General features: G+C 55.9%; 2 protein-coding genes across 2 annotated transcripts; both read right to left on the reverse strand.

Annotated features, from left to right (window-relative positions):
* Window positions 1-145: 145 nt before the first annotated feature.
* Window positions 146-1,677, reverse strand: TMEM223 (transmembrane protein 223). The gene is made up of 2 exons (XM_081099741.1): window positions 1,203-1,677; window positions 146-886 (listed from the first exon to the last, which is right to left on the reverse strand). Exons 1-2 carry the CDS (start codon window positions 1,513-1,515, stop codon window positions 594-596), a joined length of 606 nt encoding a protein of 201 aa, XP_080955867.1. The 5' UTR covers window positions 1,516-1,677; the 3' UTR covers window positions 146-593.
* Window positions 1,652-12,103, reverse strand: NXF1 (nuclear RNA export factor 1). Its single transcript, XM_081099740.1, has 21 exons — window positions 11,927-12,103; window positions 10,457-10,637; window positions 10,028-10,181; window positions 9,060-9,143; window positions 8,867-8,971; window positions 8,674-8,754; window positions 8,473-8,542; window positions 8,256-8,344; window positions 8,027-8,134; window positions 7,745-7,854; window positions 5,903-5,939; window positions 5,536-5,604; window positions 5,400-5,455; window positions 5,176-5,283; window positions 5,004-5,062; window positions 4,782-4,897; window positions 4,656-4,698; window positions 4,048-4,120; window positions 3,356-3,538; window positions 2,088-2,148; window positions 1,652-1,989 (listed from the first exon to the last, which is right to left on the reverse strand). Exons 1-21 carry the CDS (start codon window positions 11,952-11,954, stop codon window positions 1,951-1,953), a joined length of 1,854 nt encoding a protein of 617 aa, XP_080955866.1. The 5' UTR covers window positions 11,955-12,103; the 3' UTR covers window positions 1,652-1,950.
* Window positions 12,104-12,855: the final 752 nt, after the last annotated feature.

A 12,855-nucleotide genomic window follows, 5' to 3' on the forward strand; every position in this document is an offset into this window, starting at 1 on the left:
AGGCTAAACAGGTCAAGAGCACGTTCAGGTGTCTGCCCTCGGAATGACTTTTATTTGCTGCTATGTAACCTTGGGCCCCCTTGTATTACTCTGGTTGCCACCCCACCCCTAAGGTTCAGTTGTGTGTTTTTTTAATTATCACCTGAGGATTTGTTTTTACTGATTTTAGAGAAAGGGCAAGGGAGAGAAACATCAATGAGAGAAATATCCGTTGCCTCCCCTATGCACCCCAACCAGGGATGGAACCCACATCTGGGCATGTGCTTTGATTAGAATCAAACCCAAGATCCTTCCCTTTTTAAAAATATATCTTTATTGATTTCATTTCAGAGAGGAAGGGAGAGAGAGAAACATCAATGATGAGAATCATTGATCGGCTGCCTCCTGCATGAGCCTGCAACCCGGACATATGCCCTGATGGGGAACTGAACTGGGACCTCCTGGTTCATAGGTTGATGCTTAACCTCTGAGCCACCGGCGTGCCCAAGACCTTTCCATGCACTGGGACAATGCTGCAACCCAGCCACACCGGGCAGGGCCTAAAGGTGGTTTCTGTTCCCCTCCTGGAGGGGGCGTGTCCCGAGGTGGCTTTTTCACAAGCTGCGGTAGGCACCCACAGTGTTGTCAAAGAGTTTTGTGTTAGGGAAATATCCAGCTTTGTCCAAGAGGAAGTAGAAGCGTCGGCCTTTGACCTTTAGAGGCACCACGGCCGGGACTTCACCCCGGTGGGCCACGCAGGAGACTTGGTTCAAGGGAACAGTGAGCTGCGCTCCCCAGCCAAAGGGGGCGTGCGTGGTGAGGGTCACCCGCTTGCCTCCGGCCTGCAGGACCACCGACCGCACAGAGCGCAGGGAGAAGAGAAGTCCGGCGGCCAGGACCAGGGCACCTGCAGGAGGAGGAGTGGGGTGAAGGGTTTCCGGGGGCGCGGGCAGCAGCCCTCGTGCACTGAGTAAAAGACGTGACATCTACAGACCCCAGATCCTCGGTTGCTCATTCCTCCCAACATTACTTAAGAGATGCCCAGCCCCACTTTAATGAGAAAACAGCGCCCGGACCGCAGTAACTTGCTCGAGATCGCACAGCGAGTGGCCGGCCTCAGCCTATAGGCCTGTCTGTCCCAGGGCTCGGTGCCCCTCACTCCCACTGGGGGCGGCCTGCCCCCCACCCCCGCTCATCCTGGAGGGTCGGGCCCAGCTCCTCACCGATGGCGCCGCAGCCCACGGCCAGGCCGTAGCGCCAGAGCGCGGAGCGCACGTCCACACGGCCGGGGTCTGTGGCCGCATCCGGAGGCCGCGCGGGGACCGGGGGTCGGGCCAGGGCCGCGCCCGCCAGCGAGGCCCAGAAGACGCCCTGGCCGGCGCAGAAGAGCCCCAGGACCGCGAAGAAGCGGCCCCGCTCGTGCTCGAAGAGCAGCACGTCCCGCGCCGGGGCCCACTCGTGCAGGGCTCGGCGTGCGGGGAAGCCCCGCGCCGCCACGAGCAGCGGCAGCAGCCACCGCCGCCCCGGTGCCGCCATGGAAGCGCGGCCTGCTTCCGGGGCGGGACTTCCTGCCGGCGGGGCCCGCCCCCAGCCTCTCCATTGGCTCCGAGAGGCAGGCGGCCTCCGTCCCAGCCCGCTTTCCCTTTAACCACAGACCAGGCAAAACGCGACACAAAATACAATCTCACTCTTTATCTTAAAAAGTCGGGGAGGCGGGATCCTGGGGTGAAGGGCACAAAGCACCTCAGTCCTTCGGGTCGTTAGTGTCAGTTCTACACGGCGCTTGGGTTCCGGGCCCCAGTGGGGCTCCACTTTCTGGAGACGGTCCGGGGCTCCGGGAAGGCAGGACGGGAGGGGCGCGGCTCCCTCCTCCGTCAGTCCCAGTCCCCGCCTGGCCGGCGGAGGAGCGCCGACCACCAGGCAGGGAGACGTCGCTATCCGGGGCTATTTACAGGGGCCCGGCGGCCAGGGTCACTTCATGAACGCCACTTCCGGGATTTCACCCTTGGCCTGGAGGAACAGGGAGGTCAGCAGAGCCAGGCCCCCCGCGCCCCCCACCCTCCCGAAGGCCCGGAGACCCGCTTTCGTGCGTGATTCCCAAACCTGACCTTGAGATGAGTGAAGGCTTGGGCAGACCTGGTGTAGTCCCAGTTGTTGTCCTGCAGGCACCTGGGGTGAGAAAGGAAGGCCACCTCCATTAAACCAAAATGCAGTCACCCTCATCACTAAATGCCACTTCGAAATCCACACTATACAAACACTTGCCCAAGTTCCCACAATTATATACATTCTTGCACAATTAATACAAATGAAGAGTAATCCAAATGTGTATCGGTGGTCTATGGACACAAAAGAATACATATGAAACAGCTATCAAGACTACCCCCTGGCCAGTGTGGCCTGGTTGGGTGGAGCATCATCCCATACACCGAAGGGTGGCTGGTTCAATTCCTGGTTGAGGGCATGGGCAGGAGACAACCGATCCATATTTCTCTCTCACATTGATCTTTCTCTCTCTCTCTCTCTCTCTCTCACATCCTCGCTCTGAAATTAAAAACAAAAAGACTAAGGTGGCTTTTATACTGATAGTGGAAGATGTTCACGGAATAAGGAAAAAAAGTTGCACAACAGTACATATAAAGGGACTTCATTTTGGCTTTAAATTTTGTTATGCTAATTTATACTTGTGGGAAACTTTTTCATAGGCCATTACAAAAAAATTTTTTTTTTAAATATATTTTATTGATTTTTTACAGAGAGGAAGGGAAAGAGATAGAGAGTTAGAAACATCGATGAAAGAGAAACATCTATTAGCTGCCCGCAATCCAGATACATGCCCTTGACCGGAATCGAACCTGGGACCTTTCAGTCCGCAGGCCGACGCTCTATCCACTGAGCCAAACCGGTTTCGGCTACAAAAAATTTTTAAAAATATGTTTTTATTGATTTGAGAGAGAGAGGGGAAGGAAAAGGGGGGGAAGGGAGAAAGGGAGGGGGAAGTGGGAGAGAAAGGGAGGGGGAAAGAGAGGGGGGAAAGAAAGAAAGAGAGAGAGAGAAAGAGAGAGAGAGAAAGAGAGAGAGAGAGACACACACACACAGACATTAATTACTGAAAGAGCAACATCAACAGGCTGTTTCCTGCATGCCCCTACTGGGGATTGAACCTGCAACCTGGGCATGTGCCCTGATGGGATCTGAACCAGCGACCTCTTGGTACATGGGACAAAGCTCAACCAACTGATCCACACCAGCCAGGGCTCTTATTTTTTTTTAAAGCAATAAAAATAATTTGACTTTTAAAATTTCAGGAGCACTCCTTATTCACTATGAGCTCTACCTCAGTTTGCCCCTCTTTGTATACATGCCCAGCACTCACTTCTGGGACCACTCGAGGTTCATGCCAGACTGCGTAGAGAACGCCTGCAGCATTTCCTGCTGCTCTGGAGACAGGGTGGGCACCGGGCTGGAGGAGGGCGTGGGCGCGGGCATGGCGAAAGCTCTCTGGATCTCATCAGGGCTGGCATTCCGCACAAACAACTCGTCGTTTACAATGCACAGTCTTGGGGACAAAAAGCGCCTTAGATAGCTGAACACACACAGGTAACCTCATCCTCCCAACATCATTCCTATTCTCACTAAAATTTCACACTCAGATCCTAAAATCCCTGTAAGGCCCCCTCTCACTCTTAGCTATTATTACCTTATTTTCAGCTATTACCTTTTATCATTTTACTGACATGGACTCCACAGATGCAATCATCTACCAAACAGAATTGTACATTCTGCCCAAACCACAGACAGTTCTTGCCTCCCACCTGTCTTCACAACAGATTCAGGAAGTGAATAGTTTCACCAATCTTCAGATGAGGAAACTGGCCCACAGCGAAGTGGTAGAGCAGGCTGAAAAGCCCAGTCAGTCCAACTCCAGAGCAAGCTCTTCGCCTCCTACTCTGATTCCTCCTTGCCTTCCTGAAATTCTGAAAATACCCGGAGGACTAACTCTACCCCTGCCCCTCCAATTCCCACAGCACTGGGACTAGAAGCCCATCTGATAAGCCCAACACTCACCCTGAATTGCTGGCTGGAACAGCGACGAACGTCCGTGTAAAGGCTCGCAAAGAATCCCGAGACTTTCCATCCACTGCAACAACAACAATGGCCTGAGAGGTGCTCACACTTTGTTTACAAACAGCTTCTCAAAACATTGTTGCATTTGATACACAGAACCCTCAGGGGCCAGAAGGGAATGATGTTTGTGCAGAGCTGGGGAGTGTGAGGCCAGAAAGGACAGTAATAACCACTATTGCCCACTCAGTCTGTGTGTGACAAGCCTGTGTCACTCTCTCGGTCACTCCACAGCACCCCAGGAGATGGCTGTTACTAACCCCCTTTGCAAAGAAGGAATCTGAGGCTCAGTAGGAATGTAAATTGCTCACACATGGGACCAAGGCTGGGACAGAAGCTCAGACCTGCCTGTGTCCTCCTATTCCTCAGGCTTTCCCCACATCCCAGGCAGAAAAGATAGGCAGAGAGGAGAGGCCCAATGAAGATGGCTTGGGGGCACAACAGGAGAAGGTCAGGGAAGAGGAGGGAAGAGAAGACAGCTGGGGAGCTGAGACTGAGAAGACTAGCTGGGGAAAGGACTGCTCCGAAGACAGGACTCCCAAGATGCTCACCTTCCTTGAAGACGCCATTGACAGAAAAACACAGCAACGTGTTCTGAAAGAGAAGCAGCAGTTACCATGCAGGCTCTGCACAGCCCCTTCCCCAATTCCAGGCTGTCAGGGAGGAAACCTGCTCACCGTTTGGGCACTGATGTCGACCACGAAGGAATTGATGTCGTGCTGAGTCTTGGGCAACTCGTTGAGGAAGGCCACCACGTTGAGCCGTGTGTGCTTCAGCAGCCGGAACCGCAGGGCTGTGGGGGAGGAGAGGCCACGGTCAGGGGCTGCCATGCACTGCACAGCCCTCGACTCCTTCCCATTCCCTTCTCCCATCCTGCTTTGCTCACTTCACACACTTACTCGGGTCTTTCAGCTTCTTCACATTCCTGCTATCCTTGAAGTACTCGCCCAAGTTGCTTCTGGGAATCAGAGGAAAAGGAGGTGGTGGTCAGGCAGTGTGGGCGGTAGTAGGTGCCAGCCGAGATCTATCGAGAAACCTGGTCCGGGGCAGGTTCCAAGATGTGACTCTTACCGGGCAGGGTTCTGGGGGGTGAAAGGGATGCTTAGGGAGCAGCAGGCTCCATCATGGTAGGCGTCCAGGAGCCGCTGCCGGTTTCCAGAGTCATAAATGGCATAGTACCTGTGGGGAGGACAAAAGGGCAGGTCTGTGCTTCGTAAAGGGACCCAACAGCTCTCAAGAGCGAGCTGTGCTGAGGCCAGCCCACCTCTCCCCAAACCCGGGGCCCGGGGACTTACTGCTGCAAGAAGTGCAGGACCAGAGTCTTCAGGGTCTCCGTTCCAAAATAGCTCCCCTGGGATCAAACAGGTGTTAGGACTGCGTCACTGATCCTGTCCTCCCTACACAAGTCCCAGCTCTGTCCCCTCGTCTCACCTTGCAGGGTGGCAACATCGTGGGGGCTTCAACGTCAAAGGCAATTGGCGGGGGTAACTCATGGCCATCCTACAGAGAGTGAGGTGGGAGTGTGAAATGGAGAAAAAAGGCTGGGTGAATAATAAAAAAGGCTGGGTGAAAAACTGAGAGTAAGGGGACAGAGGTCAAGTGTAAGAGACATGGAACCCTGACAGATGCCATTTTGTCAAGAAGCATTTTCCCAGGAAGGAGGATTATACTAGTACTTTTGTTGGGTTTTCAAAGGGCTGCATGTCCCCAAGTTAATGGTCATACCATCACGTTAGGCAAGACATTGGTGAGAGGTACTATGCTTGTTAGAAAAGCATTAAAAAAGTTATAAACTTACCAAACGTAGTAATTTAGGAAATCGTTCGCGAATGGCGCTGTCAAGAACGGGACAGAAGTCAGTGACGCTTCAGAGCCACCGTGCCTCCTGGGCTGCTCTAGGAGCAAATACACCAACGCCCGAGGGGCAGCCCATCCCATTTTCCTCCTCCCCTCTCCTCCCAGCCTCTGAGCTCCAAGAAGCATGGCCCCACTCCCCACCCGGGGCGCCCAGAATGACTCCCTGCAGGCTGACTCTCTTCTCTGCCTGACCCCGAGTGCCGTAGAGCAGCTCTCTCAGCCCAGGCTTGAAGCCCAGGACCTCCTTTCCCTCCCTGCCCCCTTACCTTCTACCTACTCACCTGTGCAGCCCCGGGAGGAGGGAATGGGGTGGGAGCCCAGGGGCTCCGCTGCCTCAAGAGGTATCCATCACTTCTGCCAGGTCTGGCTGTGGCCAAGACCAGAACACACCACAGGGATGGCACAGGATATTGGGGCAGGGAGATGAGCCAGGCGGGGATCAAGAGGGAAGGCCAAGGAAGAAGTGAGGGAAAGGAAAGAAGGGACAGAGAGAAAGGTAGGCTGGGACAGGGCCAGAGAGAGAGATGGGGGAGATATAGGGGAGTAGAGAGAAAAAGAAGAGAAAGCAAAAGAACTACAAGGCATGGAAGTGTTCAGAGAAAAAAGGGAGAAGAAAGGGAAGAAGGCAGCATCCTGACACAGCCCTTTCCTTCAGCTGCCCCTTCCCCTGTGGTCCAAGGTAGAAACGGAAAACAAGTGCTGTTGCAGTGAGAGGGCAGCTGCTGTCAGCCAGTCTCTGTCTTTACCTGGGTCCCGATCTGAGCTGGGCGTGGGAAGCGAAGCAGCCATGGGGGCAGGAGACCTCCCTCAGAAGGGGTGAGGGTTCAGGCCTCTGCAAAGTTGGGGGGGTGAGGGTCTGTGCCCCACCTCTGTTGACCCCCAAGTTGTCTCCTGATGGCCCCTCTGCGACTGTGCCTGTCTTAGGTTGTTCCTTCCCTGAGGAATCTTACCCGTCTCTGGCTAACCAGCCATCCTCCGGGGCCAAGCAGGGTGATGTGAGGTGTGCGAATGAGGGAGGGGCAGCGCCCTCCTGCAAGAGGTTCAGCTCTGTCTCCTTGGTAGCCTATGCCCCCGTGGCCTCCACGCCCAGCACCTGCCTTGGGCTCCCCTCGCCTGCTGGCGGGGCCCCGGCTCTGGTCACATATCTTGGGGAACCCAGGTTTCTTCTCCAGGGAGGGCCCAGTTCACACCACTGGGCGAGAGACAGACAGATCCATGGCACCGGCCACCACAAGGCCTCAACCTCAGCGTGAACAGAAAGCCCAGGCAACAGCTGTGGGCAAATGGACTGTGAGAAGAGGGTCCCTCTTGGCACAAGGGCAAGAGGGGCCAACACAGGACAAGGGAGGAACGGCCTGTCAGCATGTAGGCCCGGGACAGGCTTTCTCAGCCCAGGATGTCAGGCTCTTGGCACAAGACAACTCCACGTATGGGGCATATACCAGACACCTCCAGTCACGGCAGAAAAGGGAGGTGCCCTTCCTGGAACAGGAGGGTAGGGAGATTCTAGAAAAGGCTGTGTTCAGGATAGAAGGAGAAAGCCCATAGAACCAGCAAACAAGTAGTCAGGTTAAAAAAAAAGAAAGAAAAGAAAAAAGAAAGGAGATGTGGACAAAGCTGGGACATATAGACAGACAAAAAGGAGGCACATGTGATCCTCCCAATGGACAGGTGGTTCCAGCTCAGGGCTGCACATCTGCTGCAGACGGGCACTGGTCAGGGTGCGCTAACTCGGCTCCCAGGGGTGACGGTCCCCAGGAGGGAGGCAGAGGCCACAACTGACCTGATATAGGTCGACTGGTCTCGGAAGGTGTCACACAGGGTGTTCCCTTCGAGCCACAGCTCTTCCAGCTTCAGCCCTTTTATCTTGTCCAATTCCCGCTCAGATTTCAACTGCAAAGGACGGGAGAAAAGGCAGGAAAGAGACCCTAGTAAGACAGCCAACTAGTGCCCAGCCTCCGTCCTCATCCCTTCAATTCCTTCTTCTGCCTCTTGCCGCCACCAGGCAAGTCCTCTTCACCCTCTGCCTACCCCAAACACAACGCATGCAGGTCTCAATTCTCACCTCATTCCCAGAGAGGTTTAGGATCTTTAGGTTGGGCGCTTTCTGCACAATGCTGGACATGTCATCCAGCCTGTATAGTTTGTTACTGCTCAAGTTCAAGGACAACAGCTGTGGGAGAGAAGAGTTTAGAGGAAGCATCACCAGAGAGGGGATCAGAGACACATCTGCATCCGAACCACTCTCTCCCCCACCTGCTTCTTCCTGCCTAGTAACGGGGCAAAGGCCTCACCTCAGGGATATTCTCCTCAATGATTCGCAGGGTAGCCACCATACAGCTTTTACGGTTCAGGACAACATCAATATTCTGGGCCACCAAATCTTCAGGAAAGAAAGGCAAGTGTGAGAGGGTTTGCCTAGGCCAGCATTAGCACCAAACCACTCTCCAACCTCCCGCCTGAAAGATTCCCCTCTTCCCACACCTATCTGAGAACTGCTGCCAACAATACCTGGGTCTAAACGGAGGCCTTTGAGGTCAAGCGCTTGCTGGGAGCCATCGTATCGTTTGCTCATGATCAGCTGCAGAGGAAGAGAAAGGCTCCAGTGGTTACTGGGGTTGTGTATTTGGGGGGGCGGGGGGAGGTTGGGCACGGGGATATGAGAACTGCTAGGACTGGGGAGGAAACACGTGTGACTTGAAGCTGCCTCACCTTTAGCTGCTCTACTTGCTCTGGCTTCAGCTCATTCTGCACAGTAAGGGGCGGAGAAGAGGAGTTGATGATGATGGATATCTGCAGGGAAGACATAAAGGAAGGGTGGACTCTAGGGAAGCCTAAGTCCCAGGACAAAGACCCCGGACCCTGAGTACCAGTCCCTGCCTCCAGCCAAGCCCTTTATACACACCCTTCTGTTATCCTGATCCAAAATCTTGTAGTTGATAGCCTTCAATGCAGAGGCGGTACTGGCGTCCTCAACAAAAAACTGGGCCCGGGTGTTTTCATAGTGAAACTGCAAGAGGAAACAAGAGCAGTTGACTTGGAGCCCAGAGCCCCTGGCCCACCTGGCCCCTCCCACAGCCACTCGGGCCAGATCTTACCTCAATGGGGGTAAAAGGGACACTGCATTTGCTCTGAATCATACTTAGGAGCCATGCCTTGTCATACTTCCTGCCATAAGGAATCTACATGAGAGAAAGAGAAGGGAGCAACATGTAACTAAGGCTAAAGAGCAGATCCAATCTAGTGCTCCTTCATATAGCTTGCCAAGCTTGAAAAGATTTTCTACAGAAAACACCAGTTAGCCCGGCTAGTGTGGCTCAGTGATTGAGCAGGAGATCACCAAAAAACAAAGAAACCAACAAAACAACAATAAAAAGAAAACATCAGTTAAAGGTTTTCTAACTCAAGCCAGACATGGATTTCTCAATCTCCCTCCTATCTGTTTATACTTATTATTCATCAAAAGAATCAAACTGTTGCCTGGCCAGCATGGCTCAGTGGTTGAGCGTCGACCTATGAACCAGGTCACTGTTTGATTCCGTCAGGGCACATGTCCGGGTTGTGGGCTCAATCCCCAGTGGGGGTTGCAGGAGGCAGCTGATCAATGATTCTCTCTCATCACTGATGTTTCTATCTCTCCCTCCTCCCTTTCTCTCTGAAAGCAATAAAAAGTATATATTTTCAAAAGAATCAAATTGCTTGATTCTAAAAGTCCCAAGATACTACCTATAACTTGTTTGCCCCCCAGAGAAGTTAAGAGACCCCAACCCCCACAACTGAGCTTGAGCCAAACGGAGACATCCAGGAGTTACACCACCACCCCTCAACCAGTCATCACGCTTCCCTTTAGATGCCTCTCCTTTCCTGGCAATCCTGCCAGTCCCTTCCACTCCTTTTCTGAACCAGCTGCTCTCAGATACTGATCCTTAGGAGAAAGGATGGATACCTGACTGTGGAGTAAACAGCTGCGAGGACTAATTTTGTGGTGTGAAGAGTCAACACCTTCGCTCTGAGCCCAGCCCCCAGCCCCCACTCCCCCTGCACCACCTGCTTCCCAGATACTCACTGTAATCTTGAACCAGCTCTTCGAGGCCCCATCCTGGCTGTTGCCAGCCCCGCCTCTCTGTGGAGGAACTCTGTCTCTCCGCACAGTAACATGGATGCGGTCTCGATCATGCCAATTATCAACCCGCCGGTTGGGTCGCGCAGCATAGGGGGTGCTGTGGGGAAGCCGAGAATAAGACATCGCGAATATTCAACCATTCGGCTGGCCCTGGCATTTCTCACTCTGGTAGGTAGAAGAGAGATGACCTGGCGTAAGAGGGCTGTGTAAAGGAAGTCACTGAAGTCAGACCCCTAAGGGCAAGAGCAGCACGTACTGAAGGCGGCTCAGTACATGGACCGTGACTGACGGCCTGAGGGGTGGAGGGAGGTCACCATTCAGTCTCTGAGGGGAGCAGTAGACCCCGAGGCTGCGCGAAAGCTGCCCACTTACTATCGTACTCGGGGAACATCTTGGGCATCGCTCATCGCCACATCTCTGTCATCGTCCTCAAGGCGGGGCGTCCGCACGCCGGCACCCCCTCTTCCAGACCTGCGGCTCCCCTCGCACTTCCACCGGAAAGGACCCCGGCCCTTCTTCCTTCTCTGAGGGAAGCTAACGCGATCATCGTGCTCTGCAGTGGGAAACAGTACAAGTTAGAAGACGCATCGCTCGTCTAGCTGCCCTGCTGTGACCACCGCCGCCTCGCTCCCCGCAGGCCCTCGCTGTCCAGAGAGAGCACCCCTCTGTGAGGCCACCGCCTCGGGGAGCCACTGGAGGCTGCAGGGCTTCTGAAAAACAAGCAGAAGCCGGAGCCGCAGGGAAGGGAGCAGACGGGGAGGGTGTGATTCAAAGTGGAACTGGACACACGCAGACCTGAGTCGCCTGAAACCTGCTTTCACGCAGCCCCCCACCCCCCAGCCACCACCCGCACAGCGGCTCCAGCCAACAGCTGCTTCCGCCCAGCAAATGCCGACAAGCACGGCCAACGCGAGGTCTCTACGGCCTGATCTCCAACCGCCCCTCGGAGGGAGCCCTTCCTCCTCGGCCAGAAGACAACCCCAGCTGCGGCTCCAGGGACAGCGAGCCCGAACCCGGGTCCTCAGAGACCCAGGACCCCCCAAGGGCCTCACGCGGCACTGCGGCCCGTGCGCTTCAAGAACAAGGAGTAAGTGAACAGAAGGCCCAGCTAGAGAACTTCCTCCGGGCCAGGCACTAGGATGCTCCCTCCAGGCACAACGTGCACGGCCTCATGTTCACACTCACACACATTTACTCACACTCACACACACACACACACACACACACACACTCTCACACACACGAGGGCACGAACTCTGGCGGCCGAGGCTGCTTGGACTGCATTAGGGGGTGGAAACGCGGCCGAGCTTAACTCTCAAGTCCGGTGTAGCCACGCCGGCCTCCAGCCTGGGCTGCCAGCGAGCTCAGCCCACGCCCGGGCCCAGCAGGGCCGCCACCCAGGCCCAGGAGACGGTCCGGTCCAGCGCCGAGGTGGGTGTTAAGTAAATTGTTTTGCCGAAGTCAAAGCCGCAGGAAGCGGGGCAAGGCCACTGGACGCGACAGATAATGGGGCGCAGGCAGCCGAGCGGGTCCTGACTCACATCAGAGAGTCCGGCCGCGGCGGCGATGACAGGGAGCCACGGCCCAGCGCTCAGAGGAACCGCGTCGCCGCACCGCCAGCCACCGCCGGGGCCGCGGCTCGCAACGCCGGATCCCCGAGTCAACAACTCGCCCCCCGCCTCGAGTCCCGCCAGGCCGCCCGGGCTGCCTCGCCCCCGGCCCGCGCCGCCACCGTTCCCCGCGGGCTCCTCGCGGCCTCCCGCCCCCGGGCTGCGGCCTAGGCCGACGCCGCCCCCCGGACCCGGGCGCCCCGCCCCGCCTCTGAGCCGGGCCGGCACTCACCGTTGTAGGACTTCCCTCCGTCCGCCATGGCACAGCGAGGAGCAGGACGGGCTCAGGCGCGCCGCGACGCCCCCAGACGTCAGAATGCCCAGGGCCTCCCGGCGCAGCGCCCCTACGCCCCGCGCCACCGCATTTATGAGGCCAAGCGCGCGGCGCGCCGTCGACGTACTCAGAAGTGGGCGGTGCCCCAGCAGCTCCGCCCACCCCCGCGCGTGCGCACTGCCCGGCGCGGGACAGGGGCGGGGCCTCCGGCGCGGGACAGGGGCGGGGCCTCCGCCGCACGCCCATCCCCAGGCGCGGGTCCCGAGCGCGAGGTGGTGGCTGCTTCGCCCGGCGCCTGCCTTTATCCGCCCTCTGCCCCGCCAGCACCTCCAGGGTGATCGCTGGAGCAGGGAACGGGGACTCCGACAGGAACGGGGAACAGGGGCCACACGGAGGGCGTCCGAGGAAAGGGAGATCCGAGCGACCGCTCCCAGACCCCTGGAGGGATCCAGCCAGTGTTTGTCTCAGCTCCGCCCTCTGCCAGCTGCGGATCGATACTTCGCTTTTCTTGCCTATAAATTGGACTGTCAAGCCCCGCGTTGTGGCTCAGTGGTTGAGCATTCACCTAGGATGCCCAGGTTGTGGCTGGATTCCCAGTAAGGGGCGTGCAGCCTGATGTTTCTCTCTTTTCCTCTCCCTTCATCTTTTCTCCCTAAAATCAGTAAAAACACTAGAAATACAATAAAATAAAATTAGCCCTGCCAGCGTGGCTCAGTGATTGAGCGTCAACCTATGAACCAGGAGATCACGGTTCAATTTTCAGTCTGGGCATATGCCTGGGTTGTGGCCTCAATGCCCGAGGCAGCCTATCAATGATTCTCTCATAAATGTTTCTCTCCTCTCCCTTCCTCTCTGAAACCAATTTTTTAAAAAATCAGAATGTCAAG

This window comes from Myotis nattereri, assembly GCF_964212035.1.
Source record: "Myotis nattereri genome assembly, chromosome: 9".
In the NCBI taxonomy this organism is placed as follows: domain Eukaryota; kingdom Metazoa; phylum Chordata; class Mammalia; order Chiroptera; family Vespertilionidae; genus Myotis; species Myotis nattereri.